At 40.4% G+C, this 23,669-nt stretch overlaps 1 protein-coding gene across 1 annotated transcript; it reads left to right on the forward strand.

The window, feature by feature from the left end:
* The first annotated feature begins 1,895 nt into the window (after window positions 1-1,895).
* ASAH1 (N-acylsphingosine amidohydrolase 1) lies at window positions 1,896-18,040 on the forward strand. The gene is made up of 14 exons (XM_075091334.1): window positions 1,896-2,040; window positions 7,272-7,318; window positions 7,506-7,596; window positions 8,831-8,917; window positions 9,922-10,000; window positions 10,893-10,967; window positions 11,795-11,840; window positions 13,285-13,429; window positions 14,631-14,685; window positions 14,892-14,973; window positions 15,584-15,715; window positions 15,926-16,049; window positions 16,590-16,646; window positions 17,207-18,040. Exons 1-14 carry the CDS (start codon window positions 1,963-1,965, stop codon window positions 17,294-17,296), a joined length of 1,188 nt encoding a protein of 395 aa, XP_074947435.1. The 5' UTR covers window positions 1,896-1,962; the 3' UTR covers window positions 17,297-18,040.
* The last annotated feature ends 5,629 nt before the right edge of the window (window positions 18,041-23,669 follow it).

Below are 23,669 nucleotides of genomic sequence, written 5' to 3' on the forward strand. Positions count from 1 at the left end.
CTTTCCTATTGGAGATTCATGGAGTCTTCTTGGTGATACTATGTCCTGGCAGTAGTGTTAGCATAAAGAGCTTTAATTTAGCTGAAACAGAGAGAAGGGGAAGTAATTTGTGCAGCCTCTACTTCTGGAGGAAGGAGCAAATCTGGGGAGTGGTAATACAGTACCGGAGAGATGAGTGTGAGAAAGCAGAAGGGTGGACATGAAGTACTAGGTATCAGTGACACTGGCTGTCAGGTATTACAGTTAACGAGTAAACCGCACATCCGAAGAAGTTTTTTCTTCTCACTTAAGAGTTTTGGAAACTGACAGAAGAAACCTAGGCAACAAAATGGAGGACCTAAAGTACTGGTGTGGAACCTGGAGACGAGGCATTCTGATAGGAACACAGCAGAATAGACATAGTCCGGACTGAAGGATGTTAACTATCCCTTAGAATTTCTTTACTGGTGAAAGAACTAAAGCAAAAGTTCAAAGAGGTTTCAAAAAAGTTAAGTTGTGAATGTGCAATGTGACCATAGCATAATTTTGCTTCAGAGCACTTGGAAAGAGTTTTTCGTTTTTCAAAGTTGTCGTTTATCTTCTACTGTTAAAGATGTCCTAAAGATAGTAAAGCACCTAAAAACTATCTGCTCCAGAAACTAAATCTGAGCAAAAGGGGCTGCAGATGTTTACAAAGTAACGGGACCAACTTAATCTGGCTATTTCTTACCATAGATCATAATAGTATATTCAAGTACCTGCAAGTAAATACAGAATTATTGTCTTACAGGTATTTGTTTTCAACCAAATAAAATCAGCTGGGCCCTACAAAAACTGCCTGATTTGTGAAAGACACTCCCATGAAAACAGGAAGTTTCTGCTGTTACGCTGTAATTTTCCTCATTCCTTAAATCCCCTAATTGATTCTGTATCTTCTTCCGCCAGCGCTTAATTGCTCTTCTGCCTTGGTCTCTACAGCTCTGTGCAATTCCAAGCTTATGTTCTGAGCCGATTCCTTCCTACACATTGCTGCACGCCCTCACTTTGCCCAAGGCTTTCACACCGTACAATGCGCCTCTTTTATCCTTTCCTGTTTCTTAATTCCTGCAATGCCATACAGCTTTCCAATCAACCATCTGCCAAGGACTTCTTTTTTCTTGCCACCCCATTTGTTTTACAGGAGAGTTAATTGCACAGTCAATTAAGTCATGATATTAAAGACCATATTGCTGTTTTTCTGTGTGCCTAAAAACATGTGACACATCTTGGGCACTGCATAAGGTACAAGACACAAACGAAAACACAGGTATCCATGACAGCTTTTAATATTTATTTGTGGGGCTTCCAGCAACTGTTGCTTACATACAATCATTATACATTCATTTCCTCACAGTAAAATTATACTTTTTTATTGTAAGCTATTTGGAGTATGCACCTTATTATGCTGCTGGCTGGTACTTGATATCACAACAAATATACCATTTACGCTTAGTAGAGAATAAGTAATAGGCAACATCCTTGGACTGATGGATCTCTGTATGTCTCTCCAGCTTCCTGGACTCTGAAGCAAGATGGAGGAAGCGCCTTGCTCCTAAAGAAGGTGCCCGCGTTGCACCTCTCGTTACCATAAAAGCTGCCTAAAATGTCCCAAGGACAGAGAGTAATTAAAAATCACAATATTAACGAAGTGAAAACTGGTGCCACGGGTTTGCTCTTCGCGTTGCCTAAGAGAGGCGATTTTATTTAAGATTTTCTTGCGTGCAGAACTTTCCTCTTTTGGAAGTATGACTGAAAGTCAATGCTTCTGCTTTATTAAAAATAAAAAGGAGGGTCGGGGAGGCGGTGGTAGGGCCCGGGGCGGCGGCGGAAGGGCCCTACCGCTGCCGCCGCCGCCGCCGCCGCCGCCCTCCCCTGACAGGCGGGGCCGGCCGGTGTCATGTGGGCCGCCACACCGGGAAGCGCCGTGCCGAGCCGAGGAGGAGGATGGTGGGCTGGGGCCGGGCGCTGTTATGGCCCGCCGGGCTGCTCGTCGTGGCTCAGCTCGTCTGGGCGCCGGACCCGGTGAGGTTCAGAGACGTGAGGGGAAGGGGAGGGCGCGGATCCGATCACCCCGCTTCTCTCCGAGGGAGGCGGCGCGGTGGGACGCGGCGGGGCCGGGTGGGTGTGAGGGAAGCTGGGCGCTGCTGCCCTTCCCCACGCAGGAGGCCAAGCGTGCCTTTACATTCACGCGTGTGGATTTAAGGCAGCGTCGCGCAGCCCTCATGGGCTTTGTCAATGGCTCCTCTGGCAGCCGGCGCGGCCGTGGCCACACGTCGTGTTGTTTATCGGGCGTGTTTTACAAGTCCTTGCTCATTCCTGCGTTCAATTTCATATATATCTATAAAGTAAATATTGTAATCTACACCCAAGCAATGATTTTCGAAAAGGAAAGTTAAGAAGGGCTTGCTAAAAGTACATATGCTTTTGAACCTGCTTAGTGTGCTTGCAGTAACTTCGCCCGAGGGGAGAAGCGTCGAGCAGGTGGGCTTGGGGTGTCATTTTTTGTTTGGTTAGGTTTTTTAACTGAATAGGCAAAGTACATAACTTTCGGTGGAATTATGAAGTCAGGAGGGGAAGTTATTTGGAACAGGCTGGCTTCTATCTCCTGGGCACACAAACAGCTGTTCTTGCTTCCTGAAGTATTTTTTTATTCCTGAAGCAGGGAAGTGCTCTTTCTTCAGTTTCTGAATCTCCTCATCCTCGGTGAAAAGGACTGGTTTTTAAATATCTCTGGATTTCAAAATATTCTTCTGCAATATATTTTTAAATATTTTGGGAATGTGCTGCTTCCTATATTCTTTTGTGTTTGCTCTAAGACTTTTCCTACCAGATAATATTGAGTATGGGTTTTGGGACAGGGGAGAACTGTAGGAAAGGCTTTGGAGGACTGTGGGCATCTGGAGACCCATGTTCCAACAGCATTCTGACTATGCAGAATTAGGCCGTTTTCTCTTTGTGCGCATTCTCACCCCACAAGAGCAGCTTCTCAATACTACACGACAGCTCCAGCTTAAAACACCTTCAGAATTTTAGCCAAAAGCTGTCTGGAGTGTGGAGTGGGGAAGAAAGTGCAGAATCTGTTGTTAAAGCTTGACTTTGCATTTGATTGCACTTGGTACATCTTCGCACTTGCACAATACCCGCTAGGTCTCCAGGTTGCAGGCTGTGCTGCTGTGCAGCCAGATATCAGGCTTGGATATTTTATTTTGGTTGAGGTGCTGGGATGCATCATTTGCTGAAGAATGAACGATTGTTGTCTTCCTACGTACAGCTGGTTGGGTCCTTTTTTTGTTAACATAGAGCATGGAAGCTAAATGCTGTGAATTACATCTCAGTGGTGCAGACTGTCAGGCCTTTTAGCTTTCAGTTAGGCCCCCTCAACCATACTGAACTTTATGTCCAAAATGCAATTTAAATTGGCTTAGTCCTCATTTCTTCAGCACTGCACAAGTACTCTTAATGTCCACCTTCAGAAAGGCGAACAGTGTTGGGACTGCTGCAGCACTGTGTCGTGCTGCATTGGCATCGTCCCATAAGGGAAGAGCAGCAGAGAGGAAAATGTGTTAGACCACAGAGTTCGTAGACCAAAAGATGCTGAATATAACAGATTACTTTGTCTGAAGGAGACTGAATGTCATATCCTTAAACTATGGCATCGTATTTCATAGCTCAAAGAGGTCATTTTATATTTATTTTTAAATATGAAGATGAGAAACACTGAATATTACGGAAGGATGCCAGAGATGGTCCACCTCAAAAATATTTTTGAGGGTAATAAAGTGCTGGCATTCTTTAGACTGGGCAAGCTACGTTCAGCCTGTTTCATATTAATTAAATCAGGCTAGGTTTTAAAATGTTTACTCAGTCATTAAACCATGCATTCATTTTCTTTACTGCAGTGAATAGTAACTCTTACTACTTGATTTTTTTTTTTCCAGGTAGAAATTAATCTCGACAGTTTGCTAGCTGTTTGGTTTCTGTTCTGTTCTACTTTTTTTTTCATACAATTAGTCATAATATAAATCTTCTGTGCTACTTCCATTTTTTCTTATTATTTCCATCTTTCCCATTCCATGTTCTCTTTATTCTCCACTGTGTTCTCTTTCAGTGTTTTGATCTTATGTTGCCATGCATCTGTTTTGGTATCATTACATACATGCAAATTCAAAAGTTAGCAGTATATCAGATAATCAAAATATGCAACCTTCTAGTAATAGGCGATTTAAAAAAAAAAAAACCAAAACATTTAATCACCATTCAGGAATAGCTGTATTTCTCACAGGGCATTCAGTGCATACTTAAAAAGCAAATTTATAGTGATGACCTCCTGTTTGGAGCCAGGTGGTCTCTTTTTAGGAAACCAGCTCTCTGGCTTGTCATGTTAGAAACTCAAGGTGATCCTCTCAGGCTGGAAGGCTGAGGATTTATTGTTCCTTGTCTAGCGTCAAGCCTCTGCAGAGGGGAGGGTCTCACTGACCACAGCAGTAACTTCATAGCTGCTTATTTCAGTCTGGTGATAGAAAGTGCCTGGTGGGTTGTCTGTTGCTATAAGAAAATTCTTCAGGTGTCTTTTCATCCTTTTACCTTGTCAGAAAAGTTTGCAGTTCATCTGATTGTAAAAGGTAACAATTTTTTTTGGTTCCTCATTAGAACTTTGTGTAAAAAAAACACCTAATCAAATCACTTCTAGTTTTCTGGTTGTCTTGACATCTTTTTAAATTACTGTTTATGTGCCAGCATATAATAGTTTACCTAAAAAAACTGTAAAAAATCTTGGCTTTCTTCAGATATCTCATTAAATGCTAGCAGTTTTTCAGAAGATGTACAGGTTGTTTGGGGGATCAGTGGTTTCTTTACCTTGCTTTGGATGTAGACAGGTGAGAAGTCTAAAATTACTGACATGTAAGGAGGGAACATTTTCTCTGTATCCCTCCCTTAACTCTTCCTTTAACTGTCACTTTCCCCACCTCTTTTGTGGCTTAGGTTGCAAAGGGCTGGGAAGATAAAAATAGCTACAAATACAAGATTAAAATCTCAGGAGAGAGTGTCAGGAGTGACATAACATTTAGCACCTGGAACATAATTTAAAATCCTCTGAAATCAGGTTGCACGGTCACCACTGTTTCCTCTGTGTATGCATGGGCTATACTGACAGATCAACTGACCTTTCATCCATTTCGGATAATTTTTTGTTACATGCTTTATCTGTCAAGAAGCATATTTTGACAGGAGCTATTTCCCGAAGGTCCAAATCTGTGCGTCCGTTGCGGTAGACTGTATACATAATGTCGCTTTTTCTGGTTGATTTTAGTATTGCAGGATGGAAAATTTCACAAGACAATTGCATTAATACTGTTAAGTATTTGCTTGGCTTTGCATGAAGCCTCTGACTTTTGTTGCCTAATTAGTCATCTGATATCCTCCCCTACCCCCCCTGTTTTGAAACTTCCTCATTTTGAAAATTAAATGGCCTCTTGTGTTTGACCTTTTGTTCCAGCTATGCAAAGGCTATAACTGCACCACAGTGAAATCTAAGAAACACATAGCTGCTGGTCCTGTACCTTCATCTCACATGTAGGAAAACCAAAATTCATCTCATGCTTTCTCCTAGCTAGTGGAAACAATACAAAAAACACATGATAACGCCCAGAAACCAATCTCACTTTAAAATTTCTGTTTCCAGTTGTAACAAATTATGCCAGTGTTTGAAGTCTGTGGCATTGTGTAAGACATTGTGTTTTCTAGATTGATGCATTAAAAACAGATATTGTGACTGGCCCAAAGAGAACATGGACATCAGTTAGCTTGTTTGTCCCAGATACATAGCTGCTAGAGATCTTGTCTTGGTTTTTACTGGAGCCAGAATGCCTTAGCAGGACACACTAGTGTTTACTAGATTACTAGTAAAGTAATATAATTAGTACAGCCAAATAAATATTGGCAGTCAAGGGCAGGGAGGGGGAAAAGTGGTGGAAGGGTCCTTACGTATTTTTGTTTCTGATCTGCCTCTCAGCCACTTGTGCTTTCGGAGCCTTTGTATGGACTCCCAGAATACCTTTCCTTTTTCCACCTTTCCTTTTTCCACCTTTCCTTTTTCCACCTTTCCTTTTTCCACCTTTCCTTTTTCCACCTTTCCTTTTTCCACCTTTCCTTTTTCCACCTTTCCTTTTTCCACCTTTCCTTTTTCCACCTTTCCTTTTTCCACCTTTCCTTTTTCCACCTTTCCTTTTTCCACCTTTCCTTTTTCCACCTTTCCTTTTTCCACCTTTCCTTTTTCCACCTTTCCTTTTTCCACCTTTCCTTTTTCCACCTTTCCTTTTTCCACCTTTCCTTTTTCCACCTTTCCTTTTTCCTCGTGGGGCCATACTGTGCTCTTTGGCACTTACTGATGTGCTTAGATATGTTGGGGACCAAATCTGGTCTGCTCTCAACTGGCTTGAAGCACAAGTGCGGCTAGTAGGCATTTGCTTGTATTTCGCTGAGTAAAACATGCAGTTACAATTGTGGCATGTATATCCATATGTTTATGTATGTATATGCATGCTTTATGTAATTGATGGGAAAACACCCTTGCGTTCACTTTGAGTACACCTAAATATAGTTCTCAAACTTCCATTTGTAACTAGACATGTTTACAATAATAAAGGTAACTAGTTTTTTGTTATATTCCTGAAATGCACCTCTCATAATATTTAGCACCAGTTCAGCAGCACTTTTCCACACTAAATAAAAAGTCATGCTGTATAGCTCATTCCTCCGTCTGAGTAATTTGCCCAAAATTAGGTGTGCTTTCTCTGCTCCCCCCTACACATTGAAGCTTAACACTAAGCATAATTGTGAAAGATGCTAAAAAATGAGATTATGACTTGAATAAATGGAACAAACGGGTCCATACTGAGATTTAAGGTTTCCAAACTTGCCAAAGAATATTCTTTTACAGGGTCTTCATTGAATCACACTGACCAAAAATCGGTTTGTCTATTTATCATAAACTTATGCTTGCCTTGGACTACATTAGGCAAGTTGTCTGAAGGTCTGTCAGACGGCATGGGGAAGTTGCTCTTTGTCCCCTACCTCTTGTATTCTTCTCTGCGCTCTTTCCAAAGTCCCAAGGGTTTCTCTTCCTTTATTATCAAATCATCATGAACTGATTTAGCTGACAAGTCCTAAAGGTTTAATTCAAAACTCAGTCTGCTGAATAATAAAGTGTTTTAACAAAGAAACTAAATAGTAATGTTTCACTGTCTTTACAGTATGGAGAAGAGTGCAGAAGTAAAACATACCCTCCTTCAGGACCAACGTAAGTAATCTGATCCAATTTTTCTAACAAATTAAAGAAAGGTAGTGATTTGCAAGTCTGAACAGGGTTTTTTTGTAACTCGTTCCTGTTGCAGATCTAGAAAATGGGAAAAGGTGGGAAGCACCTATTTTGTCAGATGTTTTTTCAAAGCCTTCTTTAAATTTCAATTCCGGCACTTATCTTTCAGGTTCAAAGGGAATGTGCCCACGTATATCATAAATCTTGATTTACCTCCCAGCAAAAGATGGGATGACTTGATGCATGACAAGAAGACAGAGGTATGAAATGCAGAGCTTGCTTTGAAACTTAGCTGGTATAAAACTAGCATGTGGCCTTTTATTTTGAAGAAAGGTTCAGAAAGGAATACCTGTGCTAGAATTCTCTGAAAGGGATAGTATTTCTGGTTAACTTTTTTAATATGATTCTAGACTAAAATAATTGCCTGAGTAAACCTTTTTTCTGTACAGTACTTGAGCTAGTGGCATCAAGTATAGGGACACTGGTGTTTGGGATGTAGAGGAATAAAACCTGGTGTGGCTTAAAAGCAGCTTTCATTTATCAAAGCTCTTTCGTCATGAAGTAATACAGAGTGGAGGGGGAGGAGTACGCCAAAGGGACAGCCTCAGTAAACTGAAGTGAAACTGAGGCAGCATCCCTTCTCTGTACATCCCTGCTTCTCTCAAAACAGTGCATGAGGTGATGAAATGGTGAGGGGGAAATAAGGAACTTCTTGCCCATTTCAGGGATGCTGGTTGTGGCACTGGTGCTTACACGGCAGAAACAACTTTTAAAATGCTCAAGCCTGTTTCAAACTACTTAGAACAATTTTTCTTCTGAAGGTTGCTGAAAATTCAGTTCAGTGCATAATTTCTCAAGAAAGCCCAGGGATTTTTGCTATTATCCCAGCTGACTTTGACCCTTCAACTCTGAAAGCCGAACAAATTCAACTTACACCATGATATTTAATTTAAAAGTCTCATTTAAGCCAGTGGGTGTTGGAAGCTTCAGGTTGCATCCTAAAAGCTGAAAGGTTTTTCTCTCTCATGTACTTTGGAGTTAGGTCACACAGAAAGGAACTCTATTTATGGCCATCACATGTCGCAAATGGAAAGCATGTACTTTTGTAAGAAATTTATTGAGTCTTTTTGACTTCAAGAACATCAGTGCTTAAGCAAAGAGCTTTTAATTAACTTCTTTAAAGATAAAAGAGTGCAGAGTATTAAAATGTGATCAAAGATGAGGATGGCTTTTTTCCTGTAATTCATTTTCTCTGGTGGAGGGACATGGCAGAGCTAATGTAGAAAGTTATTTGAATAAAGCTTGACGAATGACTCTTTAATGGGAAGTTGAGGGTATTTTTCTCACCAAGAACATTACATTTAGCACTTTATTTAAATATGTATTTTTTCAACAGACTCTTTTTTTGAAAAGTATGTGAAGGGGTTCTGTTGGTATTCTAGCAATTCTTATGCTGAAGATCATCTATTCAATAAAAGCCCTTATTCTTTCTAGGTGAAGGCTGTGGTCCAGGATATTAAAGATATAGCAAATACCTTCTTCCCCAGCGGCAAAGTTGTTGACATAGTGGATAACAAAATAGTAAGTATTTTCAGCCTAATTATTTTATTACGGTATGCTCTGACTACCGGAATTGGAATGCTACTAAATTAGGCAATTAAGAACTTTACAAGTGGTAATTCTTCTAGAACAAAACCGCTGCTTTGAAGAGTTACTCTGAAATTTTGCCATCTTGGCAAAATGTTGCCTCCTTGCCTACTCTAAATTACTTTGAAGCTGTCAAAACTAAAATGCATGTGTCTCTTCCTCCTCTGATTTTTTTCTAAGGTCTTTTCAAGTTTGGATTAGTCATGCTAGACATATATGCTACTGACTTAGTCACGAGGGCAAAACACTTCACTGAAATTCTCTTTGCCATGTTCAACTACTTTTAAACAGTAAAGTAAAATCAGGTTTTGAAAACTGCAATAAATGGCTGATTACAGGGGCAACTTTGACCAGGCCTTAACTTGAAAAAATTAATTTGATTCTGATTAAAATAGGCTTTGGCATAAAATCAGGACAGGAGAAAACAGTATAGCGCTACAGACAGCATAATGAAGGTCAAATCCGTCCCCCATCTTTATTTACAGCAGCCTTAGGTCATGATGGCCCCACCTCATTTGTATCCCTGTGTGCCTGAGTGGGACTGACATAAAGGTAGCATATACAGGTAGTCATACCAATGTGTGAAAGTTAGGGATTCCCTTAAACACTGATGCCAAGCTCAGTTCCAGTTCAGCTCTTAAGACGTAAGAGTCTTACTTCACTCTGTTTTGTCTATTGCTGCTAACAACAATTAAGATACTGTGCTAATCTCCATTGCTCACATGTCAATATTTTGATATGTAATAGTTTTTACTTTCCCGAAGTATGCACTTGTCTTCCAAGTACTCTACAAACATCCTTAAGTTCTACAGGCTGCAGAGGAATCAAACACTCAATTTAATAGTTGTGAGAAGGTTGTACCTATTGGGGAAAGGTTTGGTTTAAGTAACAAAATCACATTAATTTACACAAACTACATACAAGACTCTTCCTTTCAGGCTCATCTGACCGCAACGCTTCCTTATCCTTTCAATGAAGAACTCCAAGGGATTGCAAATTCATCTGGGATTCCTTTGGGTAATGGTTTCCAACACTTTATTAATGTAGTGGAAAACTAGGAATCCAGACTCATTTAAAATTAATACGTGTACCAATCTGCAGTGTAGTTGTAGTCATCTGTGACTTTAACTAATAAATTATTAATTAAGTAGATAAAGCAATAAATTGCATTTCACACTAAATGAAAACAGTATTTTAGAGAACGGCAATAAATCACATAAGCCTTTCGTCCGGCTGGCACTTCTCTGTAGCTTCTTGCTCCTGAGTTTTGGGAACTGGAGTCTCAGCATCTGTGCACCAAAATTTGGGGGAACCCTTGATTCTCTTGGTTTCCCATTCTGCTGTGTGTCTGCTATTGACATACCACGAAGGCAAGGCTCAGTTTCGTGCTGTACTTTCTTTCCCTGTGATCCTTGCCGCATCCTCCTGCCTTCCTTCTATACCTCCTGCGAAAGAAAGCAATTCCAGGTGAGAAGTAGACACTGAATTCTTCCAGAACTGGAACAGAGAGGGTCCATAGACCTGCTTCCACTGCTTGCCTCATCCAGGAGCAGTACACCTGCTGCTAGTCACCAACTCTGATATGGGAATAGTGGTACATACACCAGCTTTCTTCTTTAAAGTGAATTTTATAGCTTGTTTTGAAGTTTCCAGAGGAGGAAGTAGCAATGACTGTTAGCTTTCTGTATGGTAAGGCAGAAGGCCAAGGGATTCTGATCCTTCTGTCTGCCTTTCAGGAAGCTCTTGATTTTGCTGAACTGGTCATTTCAAAGATCAAATGAGATTTAAACAAATTCTTGAGAGAAATATTATAGAATGCTGAACTTTGCAGTATGCTTTTTTCTAATAATTTTTTTTCTGTTCATGGCAAAAGTTTCGAGCTATTCAACTTTGTTTCTTTTTGTTCTAGGGGAAATTGTTATTTTTAACATCTTCTATGAAATTTTTACTGTGTGCACATCAATAGTGGCGGAAGATACAACAGGTAATGCAACCCAGAATAGTGTTAACAGTTTTATGAGGAGAGGGTCCACCTCAATTATGCATACATAGTCCTTCTCAGCTGCAGGCAAGAAGGTCTAGTAGAAAAGACTAAAAGCAATGATAATAAGAAGGTATTCCTTGAGAAGGGAATAAGAGAACACAGGTGTCTTAGACTAAAAAATGGGAAAAAAGTCTTTCAAAGATGATTTGGTTTTGGTTTTGTTGGGGGTCTTTTTGTGTTTTTTGTTTGTTTGTTTTGTTTTTTTTAATAGCTGGCATTTGTTTTTCTGGGGGAAAAAAAACACCAGCCAGACACCTGATATTTTTTCAGTCCCATGAGGGATTCTAGTACAATCCGTTTGGTATCTAGATTTTAGCTATCGCATATGTGTGGTGCTAGAGAAGATGGATAGACTGTTTTAAGAAGTGAAACACTCATTCTCTTACTGAGTTCTGCAGCCCTTGTCTATTCCTGTTACAGCTTAGGCAGTTTCTGAGGGGTTCTCAGAGAGCTTACAAATGTCTCACCTTTAGAGTAAGCTCAAGGTATTATTACCATTGCATTAAGATAATGTGGAAAGCATCTGGGGCTCAGATGGATGGCAGTTTACAAGATTACTTTATTTAAATTATGGCAAAACACTTCTCTGGTCAAAACAAATCCACCATTTTGATGTGCTTGTGAAAAGGGTAACTAGACAGTGGTATTTTCCCAGTAACTTTCCCAGTAATTTTTCCTGCTTACTCATTTCCTGGTTTTTCTAAGCTTAAATTTTTGTCTCTTTCTTTAGAAAATTTTGTTTTATTTATTTATTTATTGTTGTGTAGGGAAGCTTTACCATGCCAGAAACTTGGATTTTGGACTCTTTCTTGGGTAAGTATCTAAACTTGTCCCTTTTCCTTTTTTTTCAACCCAGAGAAAAAGCTAGCTGAACTTGGAATTTCTGCTTGCATTCTTTGAGTCTAAATGATGAACTGGATGTTGTTAAGACTGTGACAAGTAATTCTGCATTGCATGTTGTGAAAAAAGGCTAAAACAAACAAGAGGATTGTTTTGCCGATGATCTTTTGTCAAACCACTACTACAAGCTTGTCAGGAATGACTTTGTAAATCAGTTGTGTTCAGTGTTACTTCGTGTTTTCTCAGCTCCAGTTTAAAATGTCTCAAACCAAAGTACAGTCCATGTAACCTTATCTCTGAGGCATGGTGTATCTCGTTCTTTACGTGATGGGACAGAAGCACCAATTTTAGTACATGCAGTGAAACGTGGATTGGATTGGGGCTTGGTTTTCTGGTTGGTTTTTTTCCAGATTATCCCCTTAGTTACTGTACTGTGCTCTACTGGCACTTCCCATCATTTGTCATTTCTACTCAGAAGCCAGTGATTTGTATTCCACTGACCTAACGTTATCATTCATTTGCATAAAATCTTTGTAGCTTGTTGCCTAGCACTGAATTCTCTTTTAGTTCTCATTTCATACCTCGTGATCAGGCAGTTCAGTGTTTGCTTTTATTATCCCAGTATATTTTGTAACATCAGTCATCCAGATGACTCTCAATGCCCAGATGGAATTTAAATGTCCGACTTCATTAAAATTCTTACCTGCCTATCAAAAACTCAGATGTTGTCAGCTGTGACTCCACTTGTCCCTTGGTTTGGCTTGTATTGAAATTCTCCCACTTGTCAGAAGTACTGGGAACATGGTCCCTGAAAATTAAGGCAACTTTCAATGCTGTTGCCAGAACCTGGATTGTTTCAGAGAATTTAATGGTCTGCTAAGTGTTCTTTAGCACCATCTTGCCTACAAACTGTTCTGCCTTACCTTACAAGCTAGAATTGGCACTTCCCTTTGTATAGAGCAGATTCAGCAGTATGTGGTTTGTTTTCTCCCTTTGAAAACTAAGAGTTTGAGGGAACCGGCTCATTCTGCTGCAGAACAAGCTACACATGCTTCAGGATTACAGTAGGTTTGGTGTCACAGGCAGTACCCGTAGTGGCCTCCCTTTGCCAGCAGAAATAAAACAAAATTATGTGTGTTCAAACCAAACCAGCTGTAATGGTGGTGCTGTTTAATACCAAGTAGTTTATATGCTCTTGGTTCAAATAAAACTTCATTCTTTTCACTGACTGCCTATGTGTTTAGACTTCCTAGTTGTCCCTTGCTGGTGCTGCTCAGGTAACTACTGAGCAGTGGTGTTAGCTGACATGAGTAAGATCAGAGGACAGGCATCACGCACAGGAAGCCTGCGTGCTGTGAAGAGTAGTTTTAAAAGCTCTGAGGGAGGGAAATTTCAAATGCTGTACCATTTTCTGCAGGTGGGATGTTAAAAATAATTCCTGGACTGTAACTCAGGAACTGAAGCCTATAGTGGTGAACTTGGACTTCCAGAGAAACAACAAAACAGTATTCAGGTCTACAAATTTTGCAGGATACATAGGCATGGTATCTGGAGTCAAACCAGTAAGTATTGGGAAGGGAGGCTTGTCAATTTGTTAACAATGCTTCACACTTTCCTTTAAGATACAAATTTTCCTGCTTTCATCCTCTGCCTTGGGATGTTTTTTAATAAATGGTCTCTTAATTGTTCTGCTACACAGTATAGCTATTTGAAGAAGGGTAAAGGAAAACAATGCTGCATTCCTCCTTGAAAAAGGAGATTGCCTAAATGAAATATTTATGTTTGGACAATTCATAAAACAATGTTGAGTTCTGAATAGGTACAGGAGTGTAAACAAAGTGCGCAAGTAGGTGGAGTTTCTTGCTAGCAAATAGGTACTGCTGTGATCCCAGAGGTGAAACAGCATACTTGTGCTATATTTAATTCTTTCTCCAATCCTTCCTCGCAAGAGTCTTATGTTGCAAGATCAATTTTTTTTAAATAGGCACCTGAAATCTGAGTTTTATCTACATCTTTAAAAACCAGCAGTACAGAGCTATACCAGGGCTTCAAGCTTACTGCAACTCCACCTTTTCTACATGCTATGCCTTTATCCTCTATTATAGGTGGCCCTTTCCATAGTAGAGCATTTCTGGCATAAATTCCCATGTTGTATCCATTTGTTTTTGTCTTGTGGTCAAATAAATTGGGAAGATTCCATTCTGAAAACGATCCAGTGTAGCTGAATTCCACTTCCCTCTAAAAGAAACATGAGTTGGAAAAGACTGGGATTTGAGTTTGAACTGCATGTTGCAAGTAGCACGGATTGAATTGCATACAGCTGCATGCCTGTGTGTACAGCAATAACATACCAGGGAGTACTTAGCACTGGGACTTAAAAGTCTGCCTTCAAACTAGAACAGTATTCAGAGGTCTGAGAAGAAGGTTACATACAGAAGGGGAAGGAAAACTGGTAATTCAGTGATGCAACAAGGATGAAGAGAAAAATGGCCGTAGGCTTGACTTGCTTAGCATAAAAGCACAGTTTGCTGGATTGCTGCGCCAGGTCAGAAAACTCTGAGAGTTATCATTTCTAGTTACTCAAGCAGTGATAAATTAGGTTCTTCTCCACATGGGCTTGATCTTGCAGCCCATTACTCAAAGGGCAAGAGTCTTACGAACAAGAAGCTCAATTGGCATGTAAATTGCAGTGCTGCCCCTTATTTATTACTGGTATTAATGGGCTGGCGATGGATGAAGGCTGACTTGTTTAATGCTTTTCAGGACTTGTTCACTCTGACAATGAATGAGCGTTTCAGTCTTGACGGTGGTTATATTGGTGAGTAATGCTCATTTCTTCCACTATTTCTGTACAAGTCTTCCAGACCACAGGCATGCCAGTTACCTTAATAAACAGGCACAGAAATGGTGCAAAGATTCCAGATGAGTAAGATAAAACACAGCTCATTTTAAAGGTGGTGAAAGTTAGAATTGCATGAGTGAACCTTCTGGAAACAAATTATTGTAACCAGTGATATTTTGCAGGTATCTTCGAATGGTTTCTTGGTAGAAGAGATGGTATGTGGATGGGCTTTCTTACAAGAACAGTATTAGAGAATGCTACAAGGTATTACCCACCCCGCAAAATACCCTACTGCTTTAATCTGCTTGGCTTTCAGCTGGCATGAATACTGTAGATGTATGCTTAGTATCTAATGATACAAATACCTTCCTAGAAGCCTTAACATTAAATAGTTTTGGGTTTGCTGGTACTGTGGTTGGGGGGAGGCATCACACATGATCCCTTAAAATTCCTCAAATGGTTTTCTCAGATTTATTTTTTTTCTAATGAACCTATTGGTGTCTGAATGCGTAACAGCATTCTGCATCAAAACACATCCAACAGATAGTAGAATATTATAGGAAGTAAACAGAAACAAAGCTCTCTTGCAATAAATGAATCAGGTGGAATATGACACAGCATGTCATCATTTTATTCCTCTTTTAAATGTAGAAAAATTGCGAAGAGCACCTCTGAACAACCATACTTCAAGTACAAAGTGAGTGGAGGAGCTTTGTTAAGCTGTGTTACTGCTCTGTGATACAATCTCCTCGTGTGTATGAAAGGGGAAGAAAAGCATAACTGCCCAAACTTTTTCTGGGTCTGTGAAACTCATTCTTCAGTACTTGAACTATCTATAGCATTTAATAGTCCAATACTGCTTTGTTATCTGCAGTTACCAGGATGCAAAAGACAAACTGGCAAAGACAAGACTGCTGGCTCCAGCTTACTTTATACTGGGTGGAAAAAATTCTGGAGAGGGGTGTGTGATAACTCGTTCCAGGACAGCTACTCTGGATATCTGGGAGTGAGTATGCTTGACCTGACACTTGACTCAGCCTCCCAGAAGAGGACAGGTTCCCCCAATAATTGTGTCCTGTATTTCTTGTGACTTCTGTTGCGCAAGAACTCACTTCTTTAGCATCATTGGAAAATACCACAGCAAGCTTAAAAAAAATCCATCTGTCTATAGTGCTTACTTAGAGAAGCAAAACACAAACATATACCTCTTTTCCAGCCTTGATATCAAGAAAGGCACATGGTACGTGTTAGAAACAAACTATGATCGCTGGAAGCCTCCACTAATCTTGGATAATCGTAGAACACCTGCCATGAAATGCCTGAACCAGACAACGCAAGAGGTAAACATCTTCCGAATACCTCATCTTGCTGTTTTGAAACTCCCAAGTTACAGCACTGATCTGACTCAGCCAGGACCATTCAGGGCATTTGCAAGCACAGCAGTGATGACAGAAGTGGCTTACGGTTTTGTGACAATTTGTCTGTGCTTCTGGGTCATAAAGTACAAGGTAGTTCTTTACATGAATGTTTTTTAGTTTTAGGCTTTCCTAGGTGGGTTTCCTGCAAGCATTTTCTGCAGCTATGCATGCAGGGGGATAAACCTGGAGATACTTTCAGAGAGATTTTAATTGTTCCTGAGCTGTTTTATCACCAGTGAAGTTCAAACACATATTGTCAGGCAGCAAACACTGCCACTGAAGTGTCCCATGCTGTACTGGGATCTGGTCTGCTCAAGTTCTTGCAGACCATGTTCCTCTGATCTCAAGATGTACCCTTAAAACTTTATCTTACTAGCTAATTGAGCAGTAGAAAGTTAGAGTTCTCAGGATTTACACTAACAGGTTAATGTCCATTAACATCATTGTATTATTTTCTTTCAGAACATCTCCTTACCGACAATTTATGATGTTCTCTCCACAAAGCCTGTCCTCAATAAGGTAATGCTTCTATTTTTGCAGAAAGTTTAGCCGGGGAGTGCGAGGCAGACCCCTAAGTACTGTACATCTAAGGAGGAGGTCACAGTGGTCCATGCAGAGTTTTTTTAGGTGAAAACATGCACGTAGAAAACAAAACAAATTCTACATTACTTTGTAGGAGCAAAATGTAATGGCTGGAATAGCTTTTCCAAAGGCCCTACAGCTTTAAAGCTCCGAGTAGCCTGAGCCCTTTCCTCATAGCTGGCTAGGGTTTGAGGCAGCATTTGCACTACAGACATCTTAAGGACCCTTCTAGCCTGTGATACGTGCCCTTATAAATAGCATGAAACAAGCTAATATACCTCATGGTTTACATGTACTACAGTCACATTCTTCCTGCAACAGAAGATGTTTTAGTCTTAAGCTGTTCATACTTGCATGTTGTTGACAAAGGTAAATGCTTACTTTAGGTAACTGTTCAGCTAGTATCAGAGACATTTTTTCACTAATTTCTGTAATGAGGCTTTCTCTTTTTTTTTTTTTTTTCTTTTTCCTTCTTCTTCCCCCCACCGGCCTATTAGCTGACTGTGTGCACAACGCTGATGGAGGTGTCTAATGGTCATACAGAGACTTACCTGCGGGAATGCCCAGATCCCTGTAGTCCTTGGTAGTCCTGTAGTTTTCCTGTGTTGGAAGCTGCTTGTCTGAATTGGAGGTCCTCCAAGAAAAAATACTTCTGGAAAAAGATTCCTCAGCCTAACTCCTTTCTTCAGAAATCTAATGGCTATATAGAAATGTCAGTGAGCTTCTAACAATGGAGGACCCTATCGCACATTGGACTTTCTTGCTTTCTGATCAGCAGTTCCGCTGACAAGAAATGTATACTAGTGTATGTCTGGTTTGATTTCAGCCATTTCTACCAAATGAGTTCAGCACTTAGCTCTAGATCTCTTCAGTCTTGACAGTATTCTTGGTTTGGTTTGTTGTTGGTTTATGGGTTTGTTTTTTTTCATTGTTTGGTTGGGTATTTTTAGATTAAAATACTTCTAAAGCACCTGTGAGTTAAAATTACACCTATCAAGCATGAAAAAAACTGGGTATTAGAAGGCTGTCTGGGACAGTACGGTTCTGTTATTCTTTCCTAAGCACTTAAGATGAATTGCTAGTGTTCTGGTCCAACGTGAGGATACATCCAAGATATCCAAGATGCCCTGTTATAAAATAACCTACCAAGTGTTATATCTGGTCACAGAAACAAGGTCTTAGGGAAATACCGAAAAACGAGATCTGAGCCAAAAAATGTCTTTTCACTGATTTATAGATCTGCTGAAACTCTTCCTTGGCCTGTTAACAATTTTTTTTAATACAGATTTTTCTGTTGTCTCAAAAAAATAAATACTAATACAATAAATATTCTTAAGAACTATTTTATTTGACCAAAGTACACATGCACTGATTTCATACCTCAGCAGAAGTCACCATGCATGTTACATACCACCTAGCAGAAAGGGCATTCACTTCCAAATAGACTAATTTTAACAGTGTCTAAAAAACTGATTTCTTTCTTAAACGGACCATTAAGGTTATTGCCGTAATGGGAAGTATCCAACTACTAATAGCAGTTGGGTTGTTGGGGAAGATTTTGATTGGTTTTTGGAAAGTGGGGAGGGAAGCGAAGCCAGACTACACCATCGGCCAGCATTCAAATATAGAAAGTAAAGGTCCTTTAGAAATAGAAGGAAGAACAGGCACCCTGATATCTGAGGAAGCAGGTAATGTAGAAAGCAGTAACTTTATCTGTGTCACTGGTTGCATTACTGGGACCAGTTTCCAGTGCCAACTCTTGTGTTTTAGACCACGCAAAGAGAAGACACTGGTGAGTAAGCGTAGGGGCTGGTATGTACAGTGGGTCACTTGTAAGCTTTTCTTTACCACCCAAGGAAAGGGGTGCTATTTGTATTCCTGTTGAGACATGAATTTAAAGTTGCCACTGGTGTAAGGGAGGTGTTTGCTGTCTCTTGGGCATCTGCAGAGATGGTACGGCATAAGGCATTCTAACTAAAACCTGCAAGTTCATGACATCCAGTCAGATTGGGATGCTTGATAGCCAGGGGATGCAGGACAGTATTAGCATACAAAACAGGGGATACGAGAGCTTTCTGTTCCAAAGAGTAAAGGCTACTATAGGATTTTAATTTTTTTTTAATAATTGCAAATTTAATATAAGAGGTCTACAGAAGGTGAAACAAGTTATTGCCCGTAAATCTGAGACGCAAAGTCAACTTTCATCTAAGTATGGCTGGATAAGTTTTATTGCTTCCTTTTCTAAAAGAAATATTAAAAGATAACCTTTAATCATCCCTTGTTTCAGTAACTAGGTTACCACCTTACAGCAAAACTGACAGCTCTCCCTCCATCAACACGGGAAGAAGCAGGGACAAAAGGAATGCTATTTGCCGAATAACTTTAGCAGCTGATAAAGAAACATGGCTTCTGGTTGAAGAAAATTACATTCTAGGCCTTAGAACACTGTCTGTAGTGGCAGAGCAAGCAGCAATTCAAAGGGGTGTAAAGTGCTGACAATTGAGAGCACACAGAAATCAGCATCCCATGTTTAAACTGACATTAAAAAAAGGGCCAGTCTAGCTGTACATCTAATTTTGTTTGAAGTATGCAAGCAGAAGCATGTTAGCATGATTGTGCTACCAGAGTCCATTAATCTCAAACATGAATTTTTAACCTATGCAAACCAAAATCAACACAGCAGTGTGACTTAGAATAAAATTAATGTATAGTGTGAAATGCAGGTTCTGGGACATTTGAATCATATAAAACAGTTAAACCAAGGTAAACCTTGAAAGGCACTTCATATGCCAGGGAGTTTGCACCTTAATCTGGTAGGGGGTTGTTCAGATTTATTTGGGATTAGTTGCATAACAGCAATAATCAAATTGCTTTGTCATTTAGAAATAAGTAAGTTTACTTGCTTAATTAGTCCTGGCCCACTTTAGTATATGTGGAGCAAGGCAGTGTAGACTATTTACAGTCATTAACTAATGAGCTTTGGGTATGTCCCTTGTGCAAGGCAATCCACATTTCCCCACTGGAAAGTGCTTTACAATTGCAAAAGCACAGCTAAATCCCCTGGATGTCTGTCGGGAGCCTGAATGCCTATGGCTGCTATTGACTAAAATAAACAAAGTTATTTAAAAACAAAACCCCCAACAACTAGGTCCTACACTGTGTCTGCCTTAATATAGAAAAAGTGATGAATGGGATTAATTGCATATTGATTTAACCTTCATCTGTCAACTCTGAAAGCACTTGTTGGGAAGATTTTCTCAAGCCCAGCAAAGGTTTAATTTGCTCTTGTTACAGACAGAGACATCTTTTTTTAACATTGGTTTGCTGCTTCCCCCACCCCCACTCCCCTTCTGCTGCCCTAAGCATTGTAATGGAAGCTAAGGCCATTTCACTGAAAAAACTTTGTAACTTTGGGATTTAATTTAGGTTTTGTTTGGTTTGGGTTGGTTTTTTTTTAAACAGAAGGACACAACGAAAATGGGCATGTTTCTTCATATTCATTTGCTGTACACATAGTTGAGGTACCTCACAAACACTGGGAGGGTAGTCTGATTTTTTTTAAGGTATGTTTTTTTCCCCAGGTCAAGTAAGCAACTGTCTGTATTTTCTCTTTTAAGTTTAAATAAGAGATCTACACAGCTTTCCTAGTTCTGTTGTGAAAAACCATCAAATGGTTGCAAAAAAGAATATGCAAGCAACATACTGTATTATTACTGCGTAGCCTAGTTCTCTGAAGAACAGCCTCAGTATTTTAACTTCCAGCAGGTTTTTACTGTTAATGTAACAGAGTTAATCCAGTTTATTCTGAACTTGGTTAAATAAGGCATTACAGGAAAGACAAAGCCTTTGTTTGGGCAGTGGCATTTAAATGCAAAAAAAATGTCACTTTGCCAAGAAAATTTCACACCTCTACAACTTAAGAAACGCATGCAGTCAAGCCCCATACCATTTCAGAGGAGGGAAGAGTGGCATCTCCCATGTCAAAAAGCAAAACGTCGTCAGCTAGTGAGGACAGGAGAATCCGGGACAGGAATTTGATTCTATCAAAATCAAGCAGTAGTTCTGGGGCATGCACGCAAGTGAGTTTGCATGAGAGTCAGTTAACGTGTTAAGGCTTTGATTAGAAGCAAAACCCCAGACCAGCACCCACAGGTGTCCTGGGAAGTATCTGCAAAGAAAGCAGCAAGAGTAAATAGGAGACTTGAGCTGTGCAAGCAGGGACTGACAGGGAACAGCTGAGAGGTTTAGGCAGGCACTGCAACTAAGAAAATATTCCTTCCTCCCAGCACAAACACCTGTCCCACCTTCACCCAGCCAGCTCTTTGGGCTACAGGTGGAAGGAGAAAGAAATGTGAACAAAATGCTCAAAAAGCTTGGATTTCACCTTAGTGGCAACAGCAGGCAAATGACCTGCTTATGCCATGGCTCACCAGATGGACTCTCTTCTGCTTTTGGAGGACCAGAAGTGTTGGTGAGAAAGGCACACCCAAGCTCTCTTTCAGCAAAACCTCTCATCCTTTGCACCAGAAGAACAAGATGAGCCAGAAAGAATAATGGTCAATCAAAGTGGCGGCAGAAACCACAGTTTGCCTTGGGAAGAAATCTCCAGATACTTACGCATTTTATAAGAAGCTGCTTTTGACGGTTAAAAGAGTCTGGAAACACAACATACCGATTGGCCAAATACTGTGATCAAGAAGCAAGCAGACCATGCAGTTGCTCCCTACCAGTTTTTCAGAGCATCGTAACTTGCGGTATCAAAGATTTTAAAGGTGTTTTGTAGCTCAGTCTGCGCCCACACTCTGTTACTTAGAAGAGAGGTCAGTAATTATAAAGGAGTGAGTCTGTTTACACAAGGCAAAGCACCATACTCAGGACACTGATCTATAGTGAATCAGCTTTGAATTACAGTAATTGTATATGGGACAACCTCTCTCTGTCTAATTGGTTTTGCAAAGTTTGTTCTCTTAGCTCAAGGGTTATGCACAAGCAAAAGAAGAATCCCAGTAGCAAGGCTACCTCTGGTGGGTATTCTGTATTTAAGGTAACTGCAGTCATAAGGCTTGCTTAAGGTTATCCGCTGTTACGTCTTGTCTTTCTTTTAATCTTGCTAAGCTTTCTCTATTAGGCAGATACCCAATGTAGAAAAAAATTCATCCCTACGCTTTTCTGTCTTCGTATTTCAATGAAAATTTTTCATCTCTTTGAGAAAGATAAACAAAAAAACCCCATTTTTGTCTATAGTAAAAAAAAAACCAGATCACGAGCATCGAATTGTAGCAAAGTGCTGAAGTGCCATCTTGTTTTTAAAGCACAACTTTAATTCAGGGATCTGGAGGTGTTTGGATTAGACATAGCCTTTTCTCAGGCTACACCCACCATCTGAATTACACCAGTATTTAAACCTTTGAGCAGTTACATATAATTTGCATCAACTTAGTTCCCAAAATGCTACATCTGCATTCCTGCAAGAGGTGTACATGCACCATCCTCTGAGAGCTGGAAACAGTTCTGTTAAGATAGCCACGTCCAGCTGCAGAACGTATGCCTTCTGCACGTACCGGGTGGGATAAAGCAGTAGAAGTGGCTGGGATGGAGAAGGGGAAGTGCGGGGGGCGGGGGGTGGAAGAAGAGAGGAGCAGGAGCCAGAGTGTCAGGAGATGTCAGAGGGAAGACAGGTAAAGCAGAATAGGAAGACAGCCGAGAGCGGCAGGCTGTGAAGATCCAGCAACTGCAGTATACTCCTCTACTGACCCCATTACTCCCTAAATTAAGCACTCCTTGGCTGTCCTCTGAAACCCCAACCAAAATGTGCCTCCCCACCCACAGAAGCCTACGAGGTTAGTAACTGCTGTTACCACCTTTTTTCAAGTTTTGCTGAGAGGCAGTAGATCTAAGCTGATCCTCTAAGAAAAAAAACATTGAAATTAAAAATATGTATTATCCCAAGCAACCATTCTTTAGATTTAAAAGCAAGATTAGTTACATTGAAAGTACACTAAGGCTGCAAAGCATCCAGAAGCCAGCAAGCGTAGCAGCCACTCATTCCCCTTCCTTTATGGATGGGATACAGTCTGTTTGTATGATTCCAAAATTCCTTTTACAGAGATCCCTTGTTTCACTCACTGCACAGAAGGCTGTGTTCTTGTGATGAATGGGGATGGCGTAATAAAGGAGAAAGGCTTCTGGTTTGTTCCAGCTTTCAAGACAGTAAATAAGACAATGTCTTGCAAGAGAAAGGATGGTGTTACAGACCCAGCAGGTCTAAGTACCAACCAGGACAATTTAATTCTCTCCCCATTTCTGCCAGGTGCTGCACAGGCAACCCAGCAGGTTGTGCGGTTTGGCGAGTACCCTGTCTGTCATACCAGTGGTCATGTTTTGGCAGTACTAACCGCAACTGCAGTCAAGACGGAGGGAGCTATGCTGCAGTCACATAAAGTACTGTAAAATGTATCCTATTTTTATACATCTGACTTCAGGTTCTCAAAATTACCTGGCAACCTTGGTTTCAAATTCTGTACCTCAGAGCTCCATATGTAACACAAGCACAATATCCTCTGTCTTTCTAGATATCGGGAAGATTACAACATACACTAATCCAAAAAGAGGTCTAAAGCCCTCAAACAAGGCTGATTTAGTTCGATACCAGCATGCCTCCAAGGATCGTGGAATTAGGTGATACAGGGAGAGCACCATAGGAAAACTGGTAAGAAAGTGAATCATCTCAGTGCAAGGTTTGGACGCTTCACAAAATAAGCAGGGCTCGAGGCCACACACTGAGTGCTGAACATGAACACCCTGCGTGTTGTTGGCTGGGGCAGAGACTTTGTGAAGGGCCAGTGTGGGGAAGAAGAGAGGATGTGCGATTAAGAGCCCATGTGCACAGGGGAGCAGGTTACATATGGGCACTTACTGTGATCCTGGTGTTTTCTTATTTTGCAGTGTTGGATGTACAAG

Source organism: Phalacrocorax aristotelis, chromosome 4 (genome assembly GCF_949628215.1).
Source record: "Phalacrocorax aristotelis chromosome 4, bGulAri2.1, whole genome shotgun sequence".
Classification (NCBI taxonomy): domain Eukaryota; kingdom Metazoa; phylum Chordata; class Aves; order Suliformes; family Phalacrocoracidae; genus Phalacrocorax; species Phalacrocorax aristotelis.